Below are 15,639 nucleotides of genomic sequence, written 5' to 3' on the forward strand. Positions count from 1 at the left end.
ATAGTCATAAATTACTTCTGAATATTGTCATCTTGTGCACTTCAGTGCTTTGCAACCTGTGCTGTAAGTATATTGTGTAGGTGGGAAAGGTTAGCCACTGGACTAGTATCACTGATCACCTTCATATCTGCTTTCATACGTAAGAAATAATGATGGAAAAATGTGTTTTTTATGTCATACATATTAGGCAACACAATCCAAAACAGAGATACATGAGGAAAGGAAACTTTTTGCCCCCAGTGATATGAGCATAACAGCATGGCAATTAGCAGCAAATGGCCCCACATGATTCTTTCAGCAAGCGTGTATTCTTGTTTAAAGGAGAAACTCCTACTCTGTTTTCTCATTCCTAATTCACATTTCATCCACCTACACAGTGCTGGGAGTCCGAACAGCCACATCCCTATTTTTAGCCACAAGACATTTCAAAACAGCTTTAGTTCTTCGGGGGTCACCAGCAGTGTGATGTATTGCTAAGGACCTTTCTGTGTCAACAATGGGAAAAAGGAAAACGTTATTTAAACGTGACTCTAAGCATGTTTCAGAGTTTTATCCCTGAATACTTTTATCTTCTAAATCTGATAGGAAAAAAAAAAAGTTGCTTTACTTCTTGGATTATTTAGCTCTGGACAATTACAGATGGAAAATTATTGAGGAAACTCTCTAATAAAACAGTTGAACTAAGAAATTTACAGGTTCTCCTAATAAGACTGCTTATGAACATACTGTATGTAAGGAAATACTACCTATCCCAATTGTAGAGATTAATGTTGACTTGAATAGCTTGATAAATAAGGCCTGTTTGAAGGAGTAGGGTTTCAGCTTCTTGTGTGTTTCCACTGAACAACAGTATCTGAGCCATCCTTGACTCTTTTGATGGAAGATCTTTGATGGAATTGATGTACTGAACTTTGTCTATCTGTTAACAAGATGCACAATAAATTTAATGAAAGAAATCAATTAATTAAATCAGTTTTGCAACAGTTTAACTTTGAAACTGTTAAGTCCACTTCCTTACCTCACCAATTGATGCATAGGCAATTTCTGCAGTAGCCATGTCTTTGTTGGCAACTGCCATGGCAGCTAAACATGCCCACATGGTTTGATCCTGAAAGGAAAAAATACGCAATTCCTACAACTTCAAATATGCAACATAGTAAGAATGGCTTCTCAAAGGAAGCCCATCAGTCCTGAAAATAATGTACAGAAGTGCAATATTTCCCTGTATGCCATTCACTGCACTGTGGTCTCTTCATAGAAAGCCACTATTTAATTACTTCTCAGAAATCCCTCATTATAAAAACTTTGCTATTGTCATCAGCTGAGACTGACAGTGTGGCTGAAGGAACTGTTGGCTTTCAGCACCTCAGCCAGCAATGAACTCTTGCCACAGAATCATTTCATGGCCTCATCATCAGTGTACCTATCATAATTGTGGAACTACAGTGGAAAACAAAGCACTGAGCGAGGTTGAAGCTTTTTAACCTGATCAATACCAACCTCGTTTTACAAACAACTACTGGGACTGTGATACTGACAATTACCAGTCACTTATGATAAGTGTACTACAAATGAAAGATAAAGGAAAAATTACTTGACACTAAAACCCTCTGAAAAGAAAACAAATACTTTAAAAATTTGGTGTCCACCAGGGTATTTTCAGTTTATGTTTACAATTAAGAATTATATTATATTTGAAATTCAAAATTCCAGTTCCCAATACTGAAAGGCAGCCAAATACTAAAGAGGCAACAGTCAAACTGGTGACAGAACTGGTGTTATTCAGTGTAAAGAAGAGAAGGGAGATTGTTACAGCAGCCTTCTGGGATCTAAAAGCAGCCTACAAGAAACATGGAGAGGAACTCTACCAGGGAGTGAAGTGGGAAGACAAGGGGTAACAGTTTTAAAATAAAAGGTAGGTTTCTATCAGCTATGAGAAAGAAATTCTTCACTATGGGGGCACTGAGGCCCTGGCACTCTGGCCTAGAAAAGCAGCAGCTGCCCACCCCTGAAAGTGCTCAAAGATGCTGGATGGGTCTTTGGTAGCCTGGTCTGGTGGGAGGTGTCTCTGCCCACGGCAGGGGTTGGAACTTGGTGGTCTGTATGGTCCCTTCCAACCAAAACCAGTCTATGGTTCTATGAAACGAGGGAAAGGAGGCAGGATTTAGAGGGATTTTTCTTTAGCACTGCCAGACTCACCTCATCTGTTGCTGTTGCCTAAATATATACAAAAGAAAGCGAAGGAGAAAAAAAGAGTGAAATAGAATATGAAAAAATACAAAACAAAGATATGTGGAGATACTGAATAGTTTGAATCAGATACACTAAGACCTAAGACTTAAGCTTTTTACTAGCTTCTCTGAATACTTGTGTTTAATCCATCTGGACTTTGGTGGGAATACAAGTTAGAACTGTATAATTTTTCATCACCAGCCCTAAAATCATCAACAACAAAGTAAAATGCAAATAAGACCCAACATCTGATATGCAACCACCAATGTTAAAGTCATATTCAAAAACAATTTCACTGTCACGCTCTGCCTGTATCTGAATGTTGCTGATTATGAAAACTTACCTTGACAAAGCGACACAACCTGACAGCATCTTCCCACTTAGAGCTGCTGACATACTCGTGAAGAATGACAGGGTAAGGTGAAATATTAACGTGAATAAGTGAACCATCTGCTCTTCTGATTGTGATTTGATTTCCAACAAAATGTACGATCTGAGGGTTTTTGCTGAAATCACTGCATAGAGAAGGAAAAGTCAGTTAACATTCACTTCTTTCATATTGAAAAGAGCGTAAGAAATACAAAGAAATCTTAATTATTATTTAAATAACACCATGATTATACTTTGTTTTTAAAGCACATAGAAATCTAAGCATCTAGTTACTCAACAGTTATAGCCATTTGGTAGCTGTACCATCCCCTAAATACAAAATGACAGCTATGCTGACGGAAAGGAAAATATAGACAATTGTTCAAAGAACAAACTTAAACATAAAATACAAAATAGTTTTGGGCTCCATAACTCTTAGAAGGAAATTATGAATTTAGTTACTCTCTGTGAAGGATTTCCTATTGCATCTACATGCTGAAGTGAGTAAATACAATGAGACAGAAATAATCATAGAATCATAGAATCATAGAATCACTAAGGTTGGAAAAGACCTAAAAGATCACCCAGTCCAACCGTTCACCTATTCCCAATAGCTCCCACTAAACCATGTCCCTCAACGCAACATCCAGTCTTTTCAACGCAACATCCAGTCTTTATGTTTAATGTTATCTGTGACCAGATATCTTGATACCATTCGTTTCCAGCAGGTATTTAAACAGGTCAACTTTCTTTTTTTTAAATAACTAAGACATTATTTTGAGATATCTATTTAAATTTTGCTTCTGCATCAAGATATCATACTCCTTTTAAACTGCGCATTGTGACGTGAGCTCCATAACTCTTTAAGGAATGAGCAAACTGGTTAAGATGTACAGTAATATTACTGTCACCAAAAAGAATACGTTACCTTGCATCTTTTTCATACAGAGTTTTTGTCAGAAGATCCTTATCCACATAGACAGTGTTGGGGTAGTACCAGACTGTAAAACGGGTATCCTGAATCCCACAAAGTAAGTTAGATGTGTCGTTCCAAGCCAACGTTTGAACCATTGTTCCTTAATTGAAAGAGAACAGAGTAAGGCAAAGTTCTATGAGAACCTCCAAAATAAATGTGTGCTTGTTGAAACTTTCCTGGAGGTACTTAATGGTCAGACCTCACTCTTGCTGGATCACGAATCTGCCTACAGAATGTACTTTTAACTAAAAATACCATAACATTTAGATTTCTTCTTACCTATTTTGACAATTTTTTGCTCCTTTCCAAACCTTTTAACTGAAGTAATGTAAAGGTCTCTGTTCTTATCAATAAAAGCTATTTTTCTTTCATTTGTAAGTCCTTTCTGGTCCAAAGCAATCTCCACAATTTCTGTCTGAAGAAGGAAATATTTGATTTTTATTTTGGAGATTTGTATTGTGGATTATGTGGTGCTCAAACAAATGAATGCTCAACAAAAATCAAGACAAGTGGATTGTTAAGGCACGTTTTAGGTGCCTTCTCTGTTGAATTAAGCATTATATCAATTGGATTTCACACAGACGAGAGCAAAACTACAGCAGAGTATAGGAATTTACTACGAGGCTACAAAAAATGGAAGTGGCAGTACAAAAGCAGCCTAAAGATGAATGTTCACCTCCCTCTCTCTGGAGAGGCTGCCTGATTTTGTGTTTGGTTATAACAGAAGAATAAAGAAAAGCAAAACACAGTTCAGTCAATCATTTTTGAAGGAAAAAGAATAAAAGCTCTGATGGAAGACAGACTTTCCACTGGTCTTCTTGCCAATAGAACTGATTGAAGTATATGCAAAGGAAGCTCAGTTGATCAGTTTTACTGCTCACTGAAACAATTCACATTTAGTTTCAGTCTGTCATGTGCACCTGAGAAACATGCCGGTGACTGAAGCCAACCTAGAGTATATCCCTCGGTACACAAACACTGCATGGAGAATCCAATCTTTTAAAAATTTATTTTCTAAGAGTCAACTAGAAATGTCAAATTGCTTCATGTTAAGATTGTAAACCTTAATAGGTTATTAAACTCATTAACGTTAGGAAAACTACTATTGATTATTAATTTCAAAACAACAAAAGACTGTAGCCTTCACCTTACCTTATGGGTCAGAGATTTCCCATCTCCCAGTGGCTTGCCAGATATAGCATCAAATATATAGATAACTAGAGGAAAATAAACGGTTTATTAGTCAAAACCAACAGTTCTCCATAGATTTGAAAATCAGTTTCATTTATTTTCAGAGTATAATTTATAGTAATTCACTGTGTCCCTCTGTTGCCCTTGAAAATAAGCAGAAAACCCCACAACATTTCTCCCCTATGAAGCTCTGCCGACATCACCCATATTTCTGGGATATGCAGTGTAGATTTTGTATTTGCAACCTGCCTAAAAATAAAGTTTCTCTTTCTTTCCTTCCCTCTCTCTTCATACACATACATATATGTGTATGTGTGTGCTGCACACACCACCACGTACACACAAAACCTCTTATATGCATTTGCACACATACCCCTACTGTGTGTGTGTTTATACACAGACACACAAATGTGTACATACAGTACGTGAGTATGCACACAGAGACAGATGTGGGTATTCAAACCTAGAGAAATCAGTAACACCATAATGAACACCAGCTGTAACTTAAACACTTGATTCAGCACTAGTCTGTGGAAAACACAGATGTGAGAGCGTTTCAGATGCTCGGTAACACATCCCACCTGAGGTTTCAATTTGTTACCTGTAAGCACATGCCATAAGATGAACGTACACGTTCACTCCAAAGGATGGCGATGTTAACATGGTAATCCTGCTGCGTCTGTCTTTCACAAGGACGCAGGATGTTGGTTTGAGGTCAATGGTTATTTAGGCAGGAAAAAAAAGAAACTGCAAGAGCAGGTGTTCAGAAGGCACTGCTTGAGTTTGCAGAGGAGGAAAAGAGAGGGTTTTGCACAAGCGTTGCTCTTGGCAGCTGGTTAAACATACAAAAGAAAATGAGAAGGGGTATTTTTCTCACTCAATTTTATGCATGACTCCCTGCATGACATTTATTTTGATCTGGCTATACAAACCAATTTCACTGCTACTGTAATAGCTGTAGGAAGTGAGATTAAGGTGGTAAAGAGAAAACTAGTGCACCTAAAAGACAATTAAAATGGATAAACTTTTCACAAATAACTTAAGCCACAATGCTTATATGGCATGTCAGAAAACAAGTGTTTGGGTGTAATCTCAACATCAATCATTTAGAACCCAAATCGTCTCTATTTTGTACCTATAAATGAAACATATAAACACAGGTTAATTTCTCCCTTTGATAATCCAGAGAAAGAGAACAGCTATGGTGTGCTTCTAACACAACACATGCTGTACTTGCACGAGATAACTGATTTTAACTAAGGCCAGCAGCTCCTTTCTGAGAAGCTCTCCTCCCTCCTCCAGCCTCCCTAGAGAATGAGGGAGAACACCAAGTGCAGAGGTGCATGTTTTTTTCTGGATTACTGGGAGAGGAGGAATACCCACTGAACCGCTCTGAAGTTATGCCTGGCTGTGTGTTGGAGTCAGAGAGCTCACAGAGAGCTCCTTGCTGCGACGTGCAAACTGCTTCCTGCATCACACTCAGCCATCTCAGATATTTCTATAATGCACTGCATTATGAAAAACAGACCTGCCCTCAAAATAGGGCAAAGAAAAAAAATGCATCTGCTAGGGTGAGTGCAGAAGAAGAAACAGGCTTAGATAAGCCACAGCTTCCTGTGCCAAGAATCTGTTTTCCCATGTGCTGGCATATCATAAGGCTTTTTACCGCTATGGGTGGGACTCATAGTTAGGATAGGAAAAGAAAAATCCCTATTTATTAGCAGAATGGGAGCTCCTACCAATAGGATCATTTGGAGGGCTTATTTTGAAACCATAGCCAGAAAGCCAGCCTCTGTAAATTACAGTTTTGATAGAGATTAGCCTGTGTGCAGAGCTGGCTAACAGTATCCTCAGCAATGGTTGGGAGTTGGAGGTACAAGACGAAGAATTCCAAAATTCTGAAACTGTCTAAAAGCAGCTGGAACCACAGGCAGGATGGTTTCAGCATTTCACTCCAACACAAAACCAGCTCCTGTGCAGATGGGTTCCCACGGATCCCCCTGTCCGTGCCACAAGAGAAATACAGCTATCAGAAGCACCACAGCCCTGGGCTGGAACATCTGCATGGCCTGTAAGTGACACTGCTGTGAAGTCAGAAGTCACAGATCTGTGGGATTTCCAGCGACAAATTTAAATCGTCGCACAGGCAAACGATGTATTTGCATCAAGAAAGAACAATGGAAAAAAAGCTGACAAAAATTTTCCTTTATCGCTCATTAACATAAAAAGTTCACTCTGTCACATCACACTTTATAATTACAGCGCTTCTGATGCCAGAGCACAGAATTTAAGACCATAAAGATCAACAAGAACACTGAGACAGAGCACCATAGCCTCACAGCTATGGTCGCATCAGCTGCACAGACTGTAGCTGCTGTAAAGACACAAGTCCCCAAAAGCTTGTATCTGTACAAAAAAAGAAAAGAACAGCCCAGAGCTACAACTGATCACTGTTAAGGCACCGTTAGCTTCTATGAGAAGCAGCCAAAGAGAAAAAAAGATGCTGAGGGATTTCTTTACAGAGTGGTGAGGTGCTGGAACAGCTGCCCAGAGAGGCTGTGGATGCCCCGTCCCTGGAGGTGTTCAAGGCCAGTTGGATGGGGCCCTGGGCAGCCTGGTCTAGCATTAAATGGGGAGGTTGGTGGCCCTGCATGAGGCAGGGGGTTGGAGATTCATGATCCTTGAGGTCCCTTCCAACCCTGGTCATTCTGTGATTCTGTGATTCTTTAGAAAACCATGTTTAAGAATGAAAACTCACAGTGCAATTATTCACTGCACATATTGCATGTTTTCTGATGCATTACACCCAATTGGAATTTCAGAAGCATATCATCCTCTATTGATTTTTTAAACAAAGGTAAGAACCATAATTTTAAGTCATTCTTTTATTATAATATTATCGTTAATTTACATCATAGATAAATTCTTTATGTTCTCTGCCTTCTTTGTACAATAATTAGGCTGCGTGAGCAGGGAAAACCAAGTTAAATACGAAGATGTTGAAAACTTCACAATGAACTAGTAGCAACCATGGGATAATCAGAACTGAGAACTCACCCTTTTCATCAGCTTTGTCTTTGACTGCCAGAGTATCATTACTCAAAGATACTGTCTGGGCATTTAAAATGTCTGTTCTCATTCCTGGAAATTTTGGAGAGGAAATTAATCTTCCTTCATAAGAATATAAATAAAGTCCTCCACCATCTACAAGAAGAAAATGCCTACAAAACCAAACCAAACCAAAATTAAAACAACAACAACAACACAGAAATGCAAATCATTTAATAACACAGAAAAGAATGATGATCAGTTCAGCCAATGAAGACAACAGTCTAACATCATTCAGTTGCATGACATAACTTCTAAGCCTTGCATTTCAAAGTTACATTCTGTGCTCTGTGGGGATGACTTTGGTTCTAATGCGAATGTTATCTCTTTCCATAAGAAATATTTATTATCTGGAATTACAGTGATTTTCTTGGCTACAGATATTTTAAGATTTAAGTCTCATAATGCATGAAGACTCAGCATTCGGCTGCACACAGAACTGCCACGTTGCCCCTCAAGAGAACTCTGCCTGCTAGTTTGTGTACTGTGGGCATACACTTGAGAAGCAGCTCTAACACCTACAGCCAGCTTTAAAATAATAATGCCTGCATCATTTCCTTCAGTGTGGATCATAATGTAAAGAAAACAAGACACTTAAGAACCGATTGTCATCTATTAAGACTCATAAGTGAACAATACCATATTTGCCAGACCACATTCCAATCTTTTACATTGGATATAAATAGTGCTGCATAGCAGTAGTTGTCTGCTAAGTACAACTAGACACAAAACAAATCCATAAACAAAAAGCCAGCTGGTGAATGCCAAACTACTATAGACCCTCCTACAAAGTACATGTATAGAGCTCTGTGACAAATAATTTTCAGGAAGTGCAGATGAGAACATTTTCAAATGGAACAAAAGAAGTCATTTTTTTGCAAATATAAATACAAATATATAAGAAAAATGAGGGTATTTATTTCTTGTTTTGCATAGCTGGCAATGTTTCTAATCAAACACAGAGGCCAAAGATAATTTCCATAAAGTGTATTATGCTTCAAAAAAAGCAGTATAAAACATCAAAAAGCAGATGGCAGTGTACTTTTTTTTTTTTTTTTGGAATATTTATATGGAAGATTCACTGTCTTCCATAAACAAGAAGATAGTCATACCTATGTAATATAAGATTCATTGCCATTATCACATATACGACAAACACATCAGCTAAGCTTTCACAAGCTACTTACCAGTACTGAACATTTTTTGTCTATTTCTAAAATTCTGTGTGTGTTAAATCACAAAACAAAAGTTTTGGGGAAATACATCTTAAGGAAGTATCTGATAAGGAATATTATGCAATGCATCAGCTACCTTTCTGCTTGTAGAATCAAAGTAACCGTTCCTTCCTTCAGGTCAAAGATAAGTGGTGTATTCCAGTTATTTGTGCTGCAAGAAAACCGAGTTCATCATTTGTTAAATCCACTGTCTTCATGTATCACTGTAAATTAAAAGCTGAATTCACCACGTAAAGCAAACACGTTTTATTCATTTAACATTTCTGTAAAGCAAGATTTTGAAAAGGAAAACAGCATGCAAGAAGTCAAGTAACACTGACAACCGTTCAGTGCGATCCAGTGACACTTGTGCCTTTAGTTTTGCATCCCTTCTTACTCAGTGGTCTGAGTGGAATGCAAAATCCCATTTATATGGAACAAGAACACATTAAAACATATTTCTGAACTGCAGCTCAACTCTCTTACAGTGATCTGGAGTCAGGATGGAGCCCCTCCCCTGCGTGCCCTGTTACACACTGGATTACTGTTATCGTGACTTGTCTCACTGCTCCGTTCTTCAGGAGTAACCTTCAGATTTCAGCACAAGAAACAGAATATGGTGTTCTTAAAACATCATGTAGGACTAAATAATTCCTACTCTATTCCAAAATAATTGGCATGCCAGAAGCAGTTTTCAAAGAAGACAGCGGATGGAGTCACCCAACTGGAGCAAACATGCTTGCATCCAGCCAGCACTACTGCTGCCTCTACCTGGAAAGAGTAGAACTTTTTGTAGCAACACATACAGACACCGAACCAACAAGAGGCTGAAGGAAAGGATGGCAGGAGGAGTGCAACTATACTCTCATTTTCTTCAGATGATGCTAGAGAGAATATCCCAATTAGTTTCCAAAAGAAAGTTTCTGCTGTTTTCTTACAAGGAAAGAAATTCTTGTTTCTTAAATAAACCCAAAAAGGTTTTGTGAATATATATTACTTACGAAAATACGTAACACTGAAGAGAAGTTGAAACAACCAAATGCCCATAGCTCAAAGAAGCCTTAATAACTCTGTCACGGAACTCCAGCAAATCAACTGCATCATTGAGAACATTGTGCACCTGATGAAGAGAAATTTGGGGTTGAATACAATGGCAATAGGCAGCACTAATGCTCGAAGAATAAAAACTACTGAAGAGTTGGACCTCCTTAAATTTAAGAAATAATCAATACTTAACTGGAACATGAAGGCACAAGAAAAACATTAGATGTGAAGCTCTGGTGATTGAGGCTGTCTGAACGTCCCCCTTTCAAGGCTCACTGTTCAGCTGATTACTTAAACAATTTGAAAAGTGATACTTCAGTGATCCCATCAAAATCCCATTCAAACAACTCAGCAATATCCAAGATTTGGACAAAGATTGCTGCTGAGATATTAGATAGCCCTACTTAATATATTTTAGTGCTCCCACATTCTGAAGGAAGAGCAATGTAGGTGCTGACTTTAATAAGCTGGCCGTGTCTTTGTCACTTATGTGAAAGTCTGCTCAAATTACAGTGTTTCAAGCAAACCAGTTGTTTGTAACCAAGACACATTCTTGAGCTCAAAGATTTCAGGCATCTCGAATGTAAGGATTTCACCCAGATTTCCTCCATTTTGTAACTGATTGCAAAACAAGGATGGATTCAATTATTATGGAAGTCTAGCAACCATTTGCAAGACATATTAACTACTGTGTCCACTACAGTGATGCATCCATAACTTTGCTATTATAATAATGACAAAAGAAAGCATTTAGAAGCTTTTGTTTTCCTCTGTAGGCAATGTTTTCCTCCGTAAATATACAGGAATCAAATAAATTCAGAAGAAAACCACAAAATAAGATGTTAATCTTGGATCAGTGTTAGCTATCCTTCCTCAGTTGTTTGCATATTCAAATTCCCTGGAGTTATTAGCAGAGCCCATCTGTTACGAGTCGATGTCTGGGAATGAAAGAAGAAATACGAATTTTTACCTGCTAATTTGTTCTCTGTGTTCCCAGACACTGACTCATGTTATTCCACCCACCGAACACAACTGTAACACAGCGTTCCTGTTGTTACAACTTTTCCCAACTACATAGTCAACATTAAAGAATCAAGACACGAAAACTTTTAAGGGCATCATTAGGAATTTGGGAACTTGACTTTGATACTGAAAATACTGGCTTTCTATCTAATGCCAAATGTACAATTTGGAAAGTGTGTAAGATGGAAATCTTATATTACCCCACTGTCCTGAGTGAATGTTGTGAGTCAGTGTCTGAGAACAGAGAACAAATTAAAAGGTAAAATTCATATTTTTGTATTAATTCACAGATATTTGGTAACCTAAATGTGGATTCAGGCCAAGATTTTTCAAAGGAAGGATCCTAAACCTAAGCTCCAGAAACCACATGTAGGGCCTGCTGTGATTCCAGCAGGGCTGGGACTTGGCAGCTCCCATGGAGGCCAGAGCCCAGTGCTCAGTCCCCAAGGGCTGGAAGCACCACGTAGGTACCTGATGCACGTTATATGATATACAACACATTTCTGTAGGTTTGGAAGACCTGAATTTAGGCTGTAACACAATATGTGGTGCAGGAAAGCACATTACAACTCTTTGCAGCCGTAGCCAGCAAGTAAATTTATCTGGAAACGCACCGAGACAGCAACGTTCATCATAGCCTCATTATCAAGAGGGATACAGGAAATCTCACTAAACGAGCAGCTCCAATAACTGCTGGATGCAGGTAAGGCAAAGAAAGCTCCTCTATATTGTCTGTACTTAGTGATGCAGTCTCATCTTTGCTGACAGTGTCTGTAATTCTATTGGTTATGGTCAACATATTGTTTTCTGCATAAACATTTTTCTTACACCTGGAGTTTTCTCTCTCATGTAAGCAGCTTCCCACAGCTGTGCATTATTCTGGAGGATAAGGTACTTCTGGTTCATCTGATGATATGATCCTCTGTACAAGGCAATTTTATGATAGTCAATAATGAATAATCAGTAATACTTGTTACTTGAAGACTGAAAAATCTCTTATTAAAAAAAGGCCTTAGAAAGCTGCTACTCTGAATGCACAGTGTTGTTTGGGTTACCTGCATGGTTCTTCTCTTAATCAATGTTATTTCAAAGTTCTTCCACTCCCAGCGTTGCTCCACAACATGGGCAAAAATGACATGTCCGTTCCCACAAGCTCCAGCCAGCTGAGTGCCATCCACGGACCAAGCAATATTAAATATGCTGCCAGTGTTTGGCTTCTCTAAAGCATAGGACCACTTGCAGAGAGAGAAAAAAGAATTCTTAATTTTTTCTGTACTTCTTGGATGTAACTTATTGTAATAAACAGAGTATTGTTAATATTTACAAGGAAAAATATCAATGAGATAAATTGTATTACAATTTTAATAAGTGAATCAAGATTAGACTTCTTCCATTAGATTGAAAAGCAGGGACACAAAAAGGAAAGCCATCAGGGCAAAAATCAAGAATGTCCAGTTGTCTAGTCACTTAAAGTGCATCTAGTCCTTCATAAACATGCATGGTTACTACACAGAAATTTAAGTGGATGTACGTAGAAACAACTACAATGGTACAGCAGTCTTAAACATCTGCATTCTGTTTCTGCTGCAGAGGAGCAGCCGTGCCTGGGCAGCATGCAGCAGCTGCTCCTCTTGCACACAGAGCTGCCAGGCTCCTACAGCTGCTCAGTGCGCTCCCAGCACTGTGACATTGGTGGATTGAGAAAAGCACTGGAAGTGATGCTATGCACCCTTCTCCTAACACAAAAAAGATGCTGGATGCCTTGCCCACTTCTTTTCTCTGGGCTCTTATTGTTATTTTATAGGTGAAGGATGTATTAAAATTTCCAGTTGCTATGCTTGCAACAAGAAATTGAAACATGACTGCAAGCAAAGTAGTGACATCTGGCCGAGCCTTGGAGAGAAGCAGAGAAGCTTACATTTAATGCTAACCGTAATTTTATTCCTTTTCCACATTTATGTTTCCTCCAATGAAAACCCTTATTCAAAAGTTCCCCCAGCCTTATGTGCAAAGCTCCTCTCAAGTTTAGGTGGGTCCAAATCCACCAATACATTCTTGTCAAAAACGAGAAGAATTTTCAGACCAAGACCTTTTTTTCCCTGATTCTTGCATCTCAGAAATACGAGTCATCCCAAATCTGAGAACAAGCATTTCCCTGAAAGTGGATGACTAAAATGAAATAACCTTTTAAGGACTTTTGGGATTTAAACCAGAGTTCAAAAATGAGATGCAAACCTCAACTATAACTTCTTCAGAACCGTTCAAGAGAATATTTTAAAATGTATTTAGCTTTCAAAAAGCTACCTGAGTATTCAGATGCGTTTGAAACCTGAAGAATCGAATCGTTAAGAAAAAACATGTGATTGAAATTAAATGTAGCCATTGGATTCTCATGACTTTCAGATACATGATATTATACCAAAGGGGAGACAGCTGGAAGAAAACGCTCACCTAATGTTTCTACCACGTTTCATGTTCTGATTTCTTTTGCAGTACACATCAGACCAAAGAAATATGAAGTCCTCCATGCAAAGCCTTCATGTGATTTATATGAAATGATATCACAAAAATCATATTAAAATAAAGGTGTCAGACACCAACTTTCAATAGCAGGGAAACACGACGGGATGAAATTCAAGCTCCCCACTGTGCTAACCATGTGCAGCACATTATATAAGATGACCTCCTCAGCTAGGGCTCTTCCACTGCCCATGCATATGAAAGTGAGTGAAAGACAATGTCAGCACTGACTGACTTTCCAATTGCAAGCACTCAATTTCAAGGCTTCAGCTTCCATGCCTTTTGGCTTGGAAACACCATTCACTGCAATTGGAGAGTGTAACTGCATGTTGGTTTGGCTTTTTTCTTTTTTTTTCTTTCTTTTTTTTTTTTTAAAGAAAAGAGTGAAAAGAGTGTAACCCACTTTTCTGCCTCAGTGAGATGAACTCTGTGAGTAACACTGCATAGCAATCAAGGGCACGCCACTGACTCGTGTCTGACATGCTCACGTTGGGAATGAGGAAGGTGCAGAGCTGTAGGGCAAGTGATCACAGCAAGCACACTCACAGTGCTCCGAATGCCTCACATCTGAGACATCTCACAGCTGGCCACAGGTGATCGAGCTGAGCTTAGTTTGAAGAAGCAAAGTTTCAAAGTTGGATATTAGGATCTTCCCAAACAGACAAGGTTTTTTTCTAAGGCAATTTACATTAGATCAAGGCAGTAAGCCATCAATGGAACACCAAATAAGGGTGCCAGAAGAATCTGTCTTTAGTGATGCTTCCTCATGCATAGCAGATACACTGCAACTCTGACAGAGGGTTCTACAATTTGTTTTTTCAGGTATTTTAAAAACTTAGTTACATATTGCCAGATGGTAACCTAACACAAGTATATGTTTCCAAATATAAAACAATTAAAGTTGTATTTTCCATTTCTTTCTAAAAGCTCCTGGTATAACTCAGGCCACCCCAGTGACTCGTACTCCCTGAGGATGCCTGACACATCTATTGTGCACATAAAATGCTGCCATAACTGAACATAATTAGTCTCTCCTATTACAAGATAGAAACAACACCTAGAAACTGAAATAGACTTTATGTATCTCCTCAGTACACTGAGTTCTTCTAAAAATCAAGGTGTGAATATGACTGTATGAACACTGTACCAACATCTGTCAAAATGCTGCAATATTACACTTTGTCATAACTGCTTGGCTCACACTTTTCCTGTGCCATAATTAATTCATTGCTGAATTCAATAAACTACCTCAAGAACAAAAAGAGAGGTCACAGAGGTTGGATTTTAAAAAATATATTGCATAAATATCTAAAAGCAGTAATTTAAGCTTCCCTATTGTGGTTACACAATGTACTAGAAGAGATGAAGCGCTGCAGCCATTGCATGTTGCCTGACTTCCAGAAACAGAAACTGAGATGTGGGTCAAACAGCTTTAATGAGCAGCTCCAGAGAACTCCACTTCCCAGGAACAAGGACAGCCTTTCAAATGACAAATACTGATTACTCAGGACCTGCCACAAAGGATGGAGTCAGTTATTATTTCTGGACTGAGCACAATAAATTAAGAACAGTTATCCACGTGATACCAGTGAATAAATACTTCAAGAAGAAATGCAATGAAAAAAAAGAACCATTTCTTACATTTTAAATGACTAACAGTAACACTAATTGTAGTATTAATACTAATAACAATACTAATAATACTAATTGTAGTATTAATGCTGCTACTACTACTAATAGAAATAATACTAATTGTTATTGCCAACTGTGGATGGTTAGCTGCTCCCAGCTGGTCTCCACTCAGGGTCTCTCTCCATTACAAGTGTAATGGAAGGCAAACCTAATCTTGTAAGATTACAACAATCAATTATCCAAAGCAAATCTATACTTAGGTGCATTAGAAATACCTGAACATGAATACATACACAGAACCAGACTGCGGGAAAGGTGCATGTCTGTCTA

At 38.4% G+C, this 15,639-nt stretch overlaps 1 protein-coding gene across 4 annotated transcripts in view; it reads right to left on the minus strand.

The window, feature by feature from the left end:
• IFT80 (intraflagellar transport 80) overlaps positions 1 to 15,639 on the minus strand; it is a 43,296-nt gene that overhangs the window by 3,729 nt on the left and 23,928 nt on the right. For 2 of the 4 annotated variants that reach the window (XM_048954762.1, XM_048954761.1), the window contains 10 exons: positions 12,213 to 12,392; positions 10,092 to 10,210; positions 9,188 to 9,262; positions 7,826 to 7,989; positions 4,730 to 4,794; positions 3,857 to 3,992; positions 3,530 to 3,677; positions 2,576 to 2,747; positions 1,019 to 1,108; positions 747 to 919 (listed from right to left, as the gene is read on the minus strand). In XM_048954762.1, the coding sequence (XP_048810719.1) occupies positions 747 to 919; positions 1,019 to 1,108; positions 2,576 to 2,747; positions 3,530 to 3,677; positions 3,857 to 3,992; positions 4,730 to 4,794; positions 7,826 to 7,989; positions 9,188 to 9,262; positions 10,092 to 10,210; positions 12,213 to 12,392 (1,322 nt within the window). The remainder of the gene's footprint in view (positions 1 to 746; positions 920 to 1,018; positions 1,109 to 2,575; positions 2,748 to 3,529; positions 3,678 to 3,856; positions 3,993 to 4,729; positions 4,795 to 7,825; positions 7,990 to 9,187; positions 9,263 to 10,091; positions 10,211 to 12,212; positions 12,393 to 15,639) is intronic. The other 2 variants (XR_007378807.1, XR_007378808.1) reach the window with 2 other exon arrangements.

This window comes from Lagopus muta, chromosome 9 (genome assembly GCF_023343835.1).
Source record: "Lagopus muta isolate bLagMut1 chromosome 9, bLagMut1 primary, whole genome shotgun sequence".
In the NCBI taxonomy this organism is placed as follows: Eukaryota; Metazoa; Chordata; class Aves; order Galliformes; family Phasianidae; genus Lagopus; species Lagopus muta.